Source organism: Palaemon carinicauda, chromosome 40 (assembly GCF_036898095.1).
Source record: "Palaemon carinicauda isolate YSFRI2023 chromosome 40, ASM3689809v2, whole genome shotgun sequence".
NCBI classification, from domain to species: domain Eukaryota; kingdom Metazoa; phylum Arthropoda; class Malacostraca; order Decapoda; family Palaemonidae; genus Palaemon; species Palaemon carinicauda.
In genome coordinates this window covers 6,865,075-6,870,721 of record NC_090764.1, presented here as the reverse complement: position 1 = coordinate 6,870,721, position 5,647 = coordinate 6,865,075, and the positions used below count along the sequence as shown (strand labels likewise).

Below are 5,647 nucleotides of genomic sequence, written 5' to 3'. Positions count from 1 at the left end.
GAAACAATCATGACGAGCGACGAACTCAAAATAGACATCGACCCGGAACCCGAGGTGGCTTCCTGGACTTTTTCGGATATGCCAGAACAGGTTGGGAAATCAAGTGCATCTGTTAATACTGGTAATTGTTCCCTTAGTGAAATGACCATGGGATCATGTGTGGAGGGGAATGGAAATATATCTATCACAGTGAATACATCGACTCAGAGTCATAAAAATCATATTTCAATGGGTGTGAGTACTGATGAGATAAGTACGTGTTATTTGGGTGATGTTAAGAAAAGTAGTGACTACGGCTATCAAGAAAATGAAACTTAACGGTTACCTTAGTATATAATCTACAAAAAAGGTTAATATTCTATAAAGTGATAGAATTTTGATATATTGATGATCTGAGAACAATTTAATAAATTATTTCTGTTTTACAATATGCTCATTATTGAAACAAAAATGCATACTGAAATGAAAGGTTTTACTGTATGTATATATATACACACACACATATATATATATATATATATATATATATATATATATATATATATATATATATATAATCAATGGACAGACTAGAGCAATATGGACACCTTTACAATTCTGAACAATATCTTACAAAAACTGAGAGACAGACAGTGACTTTTGTAAATGTCCTGTAATCCAACAACCGAACTGTGGGGTTCATATACCTTAGACTTAATGCGTTCACTCTCTTACGACCTGTGAATTTCATAATTAATTCATAATGGTCTTATGAGATTCATCATCATCGCTGAATTCATTTAAGCACAAAAAAAAAAAAAAAGAGAAAAGAGAATTCAAACTAAGTATGCTATTGTCAAGTAAAAACTATCGATAGACACAAAGAAGAAAGATTACGATACTACATACACCTCTTTTAAGTATAACACTCTTATAAAATAATGATAGCGATAGCAATGATTACTATTATCATAACTATTGTTATTGTTGTTTTCATTTGTGGATACTATACCCTTAGTCTCGAAAACAACAGTGTATAATGGCAACATTATCAAAGAATTCTCTTTTGTAAAATGTGATGAAATTCAGTTAATAAGAAAATAGTTATATTGCTAATAGGTAAAGGGAAGATATAACTCAATTACCTTTGATAGTAACACGATAATTATTTTTACTTCTTTTCATATAAAAAATTTCTTAACGTTCTCTTAAAAAAAAAAAACTTGAGAGAAATCTATTGTCTTTTTATATATTCTACAGAATTGTTGTACAAATCAACCCTTATGGATCAACTGATATCTGGCAATTGAAAAGTTAAACAGCACTGCAATCTTCAAGTTTTAATCATCAAAGTAACTATCTTGTAATGAACGAAATCAAACATAAATGCTCAAATAAGATGTACTCGGACATAAAAGATATATATATATATATATATATATATATATATATATATATATATATATATATATATATATATATATATATATATATATATATATATATATATTTCGATTCTAATATCCTATATAATATGAACGCAGTACACGTGTCTGCAAACGAAACACTGAATAAAGAGGATATATTTTACTTTCATATTAAAAAAAAAAAATATGAAACGTAGGCAATTATTTTTCATAGCCTCCGGTTACTTCACTTTCAATATAAAAGCACACACATGAATGCACGCAGGCGCGCACGCACGTTTGTTTCATCTTTTATGTGTACATATGTATGTACATAATCATATCTTCTCAGGCAACGTCCTGCAAGCACAAAGTGAATGTACTCCGTAATGCGTAAGTCTTTTCTACGAAGACTTTGATTTGCGTTTCTGAGGTTCTGAGACAGAGCACTATGTAACCGAGGTGTTTTACGAGATCAGATTAATTCCAAAAGAAAAATACTTTGTTTATTACGTGCGTTCTTCCATAAGCAAAATTATTTGCCTAAAAAAAATGCTTAGTTTGCCAATCAATCGGGAATCGTGATTTCATCTAGTTTTCAACCTATTAAAGCAATATATTCAAAAGTAGAGAAATAAAAACCAAATATTTCCTATAACTGGTCTTCAACCAACCATCTAATAAACCAATTTATTCAAATAAAAACAAATTGCCTTTAACTGAGCTTAACTAACTAATAAACTAACTAATTTATTCGACTAAAGACAAATTTTCTTTGACTGGGCTTCAATCAGCTAATAAACCAAGTTATTCAAAACTAAAAGCAAATTTTCTTCAACTGGGCTTCAACCCTTTAATAACTCAATTTGTTCAAAACCAAAAACAAATTTTCTTTAACTGGGCTTCAACCTTTAATAAACCAATTTATTCAAAGCAAAAACAAATTTTCTTTAACTGGGCTTCCCTCAACAATCCCCTGACTTCCAGCAAGAACAGGATTTCATTCAAAACAATGTTTAGTTTTGGATTTTCTTGAACAATTAACAAGATTTACTCTACAGGGGAATACCTGAGCCTGTTGAAATGATATGGAAGCTTGATCAGAGAATTCTTACGATTTGTCTCGAAATTGAAGCAAAGGAAGATGTAGCCATAATACAGCTTCCTTAAATATGTACTTGACAGAGCACGTAAGAACCTTCAGTAACCACTTCTATGGGGAAAATCATCCAATAGATTTTTCAAAAATTATAGATATAAACGCTACTTAACATCCATTTCTGACAGTGTATTATGAAATTTTTCGACAATAAAGGGACCAAAGAAATTCAACTTACCTCGTAAATTCAACAGGGTCAAGGTATCTCCGGACTGTGATGTCATGAAATCTAGTATCTTTTAAGGTCCTAGACATCTATGCTGTAACTCATATGTGTTTCAGAAAGGCATAAAGATTCTTTTTGAGAGAGGTGTCAATCTTTTTCCAATAAGTAACTCTGAAAAGAAAGCAATATAACTTGTATTAGAAAATATAATCGCTAGGAATTATCTACGTTCTATCACGTAGCCTTTACACAAACGCAGTAGGCAAACGTTCATATATAGATTTATGTGTAAAAAATTATGAAAATGGAAATATTAACCATTATCTGCTCATATCATTATAATGTTTAAACATGTAAATAAAAAATTGACTATATCCATGTCATAGCTATGAATGAGAGAGAGAGAGAGAGAGAGAGAGAAAGCCCATTGGCCCTTGTGAACCGTTTTCTTCAGCGCTGCAACATTGGGGGGTGTTGCTTCCTAAAGTGTTTCATGAGGAGCCAATATACATTGCTCGTGTGTATTATCTTCTCTTACCAATTCTCTCGTCCTTCCCTTCCTTCGCGATAATTTTCTCAATACCTTTTTCTACGGACATATTTTGATACAGAGCGCGAGAGAAGGACCGGAGAGGTCCAGTGGTGCCATGGCTAGTAGCGTTTAGCACGAGTTAGTGGTCCCGTTTAGCGCGAGTCAATAGTCCCGTTTAGCGCGAGTTAGTGTTCCCGTTTAGCACGAGTCAGTAGTCCCGTTTAGTGCGAGTTAGTGGTCCCACTTAGTGCAAGTTTCGTTTGTTTCAGGCATCTAACCATGGCACCCCGAGACGACGCGTAGGAACGTGTGGGTGTTTTCTAGTTCTTTAATGTATTTAAGGCAGAGTCAGTCACTATTTGTGTTTAATGTTGATAAACGATGAATATATTTTATGGCATTAATAAGTGTAACTATGTCGTTGCGTATACGCATGTTACTCAGTCTATGACGATCTCAATAAAGATAGAAATAGAGAAGTTGTTTTATTCTTCCTTTATTCTTTTATTATTGAATATTTTTGTTATACCATTTTTGCTGCACTAAAAGAATCTTCCTAATAAAATAAAGAGCAAGTGTCTGGTTACACACGCACACACACATATACTGTATATATATATATATATATATATATATATATATATATATATATATATATATATACATATATATGCTGTATATATATATGATATAAATCATATGTATTATATATATATATATATATATATATGTATATACATATATATATATATATATATATATATATACATATATATATATATATATATATATATATATATATATATATATATATGCTATATATATGATACAAATTATATGTTTTATATATATTTTATATATATATATATATATATATATATATATATATATATATATATATATTCTGTGACGCTTAGAGGCATTGCCAAACGTATGACTACTCGATCTTCGTTGCCAGTCCCTTGGGTGGGTGAGAGGAGTAATCATAACCTGGGGAGAATAGCCCAGAGAGATACACTTGGAAAACACAATCCTCAACATATTGCCAAAATTTATGTTTTGTAGTTAGGAAATTGGGATGAGGTGGGAAGGATTGAATCTGTGTGTGCATATCTATCTACATATTTAGCCACCATATTTTGACGGGCCGCGTAAGTCAGTATAACCTACTTGGCCTTTTCAATTGAATGGAAGTAAAAAAAAATAGAAAATTATATTTTTAAAGGATGTTTTATTGGAAAACATCTAGTACCTGGATAATTGAATATAAATTATTTCATTACTAGTGTAAATGGCCTGTCAAAAATAACAATTAAATATTTAGATAATATACACACACAGATTCAATACTTATAAACCCCTGCCCCCTTTCCTAACTACACCACGGCAGTTTCGGCATTTTGTGGGAGATTGTGTTTTCCGAGAGTACCTATCGGGTTATACCCTTTACCCAGGGTATGACTACTCCCTCTTCCTCTACCCAATGGACGGGGATAGACCGTGCCGCTGAGGTAGACCGAATATATATATATATATATATATATATATATATATATATATATATATATATATATATATATATATATATGCTAGTCTGACACTTAACCTTTATTATATAGGGGAAATGAACATTGGAACATATTCTCAAGTGATAAAGAGATAAGAAGTGATTAAACTTATAGCAATAAAAAAATATTTTGCACATAAACTATCAATCCATTATTATTATTTTTATTATTATTTTTATTATTATTATGGAAAAGCAAGATGCAATAAGCCCACGGGCACAGGGAAAAAATAGCCCCGCAAGGAAAATAAATAAGGAAATAAATAAAGTTTAAGAGATGTAATGAACAATTAATATAATGGCAGTAGCTTTAAAAGTAAAAGTAATAAAACTCGCGGTGGTTTTTCACGTCCCTGAGGAATGTTCTGACCTCGGAGGAATGGAGCCGACACATGCTGGCATTCCATTTATCACCTGACGCCAGACGAGGGGTCGTTAGGAAAAGGGAATATTGCTGCCGGTGGATCTCTCTCTCTCTCTCTCTCTCTCCTCTCTCTCTCTCTCTCTCTCAAATGAACGTTTCTAAAAGAGGGAAAGATATTTGGACATTGAAGAATTTTTAGTTAAAATTGGATTCTCTCTCTCTCTCTCTCTCTCTCTCTCTCTCTCTCTCTCTCTCTCAAATGAACGTTTCTAAAAGAGGGAAAGATATTTGGACTTTGAAGAATTTTTAGTCAAAATTGGATTCTCTCTCTCTCTCTCTCTCTCTCTCTCTCTCTCTCTCTCTCTCTCCTCTCTCTCTCTCTCTCTCTCAAATAAAAGTTTCTAAAAGAAGGAAAGATATTCGGACATTGAAGAATTTTTTGTTAAAATTGGATCTTCTCTCTCCTCTCTCTCT

General features: G+C 32.0%; 1 protein-coding gene across 1 annotated transcript in view; it reads left to right on the top strand.

The window, feature by feature from the left end:
* LOC137631678 (uncharacterized) overlaps positions 1-462 on the top strand; it is a 32,260-nt gene extending 31,798 nt beyond the window's left edge. The window contains exon 10 of the mRNA XM_068363554.1: positions 1-462. This exon is cut by the window's left edge and continues 621 nt beyond it. Coding sequence (XP_068219655.1) covers positions 1-318 — 318 coding nt within the window. The 3' untranslated portion in view covers positions 319-462.
* Positions 463-5,647: the final 5,185 nt, after the last annotated feature.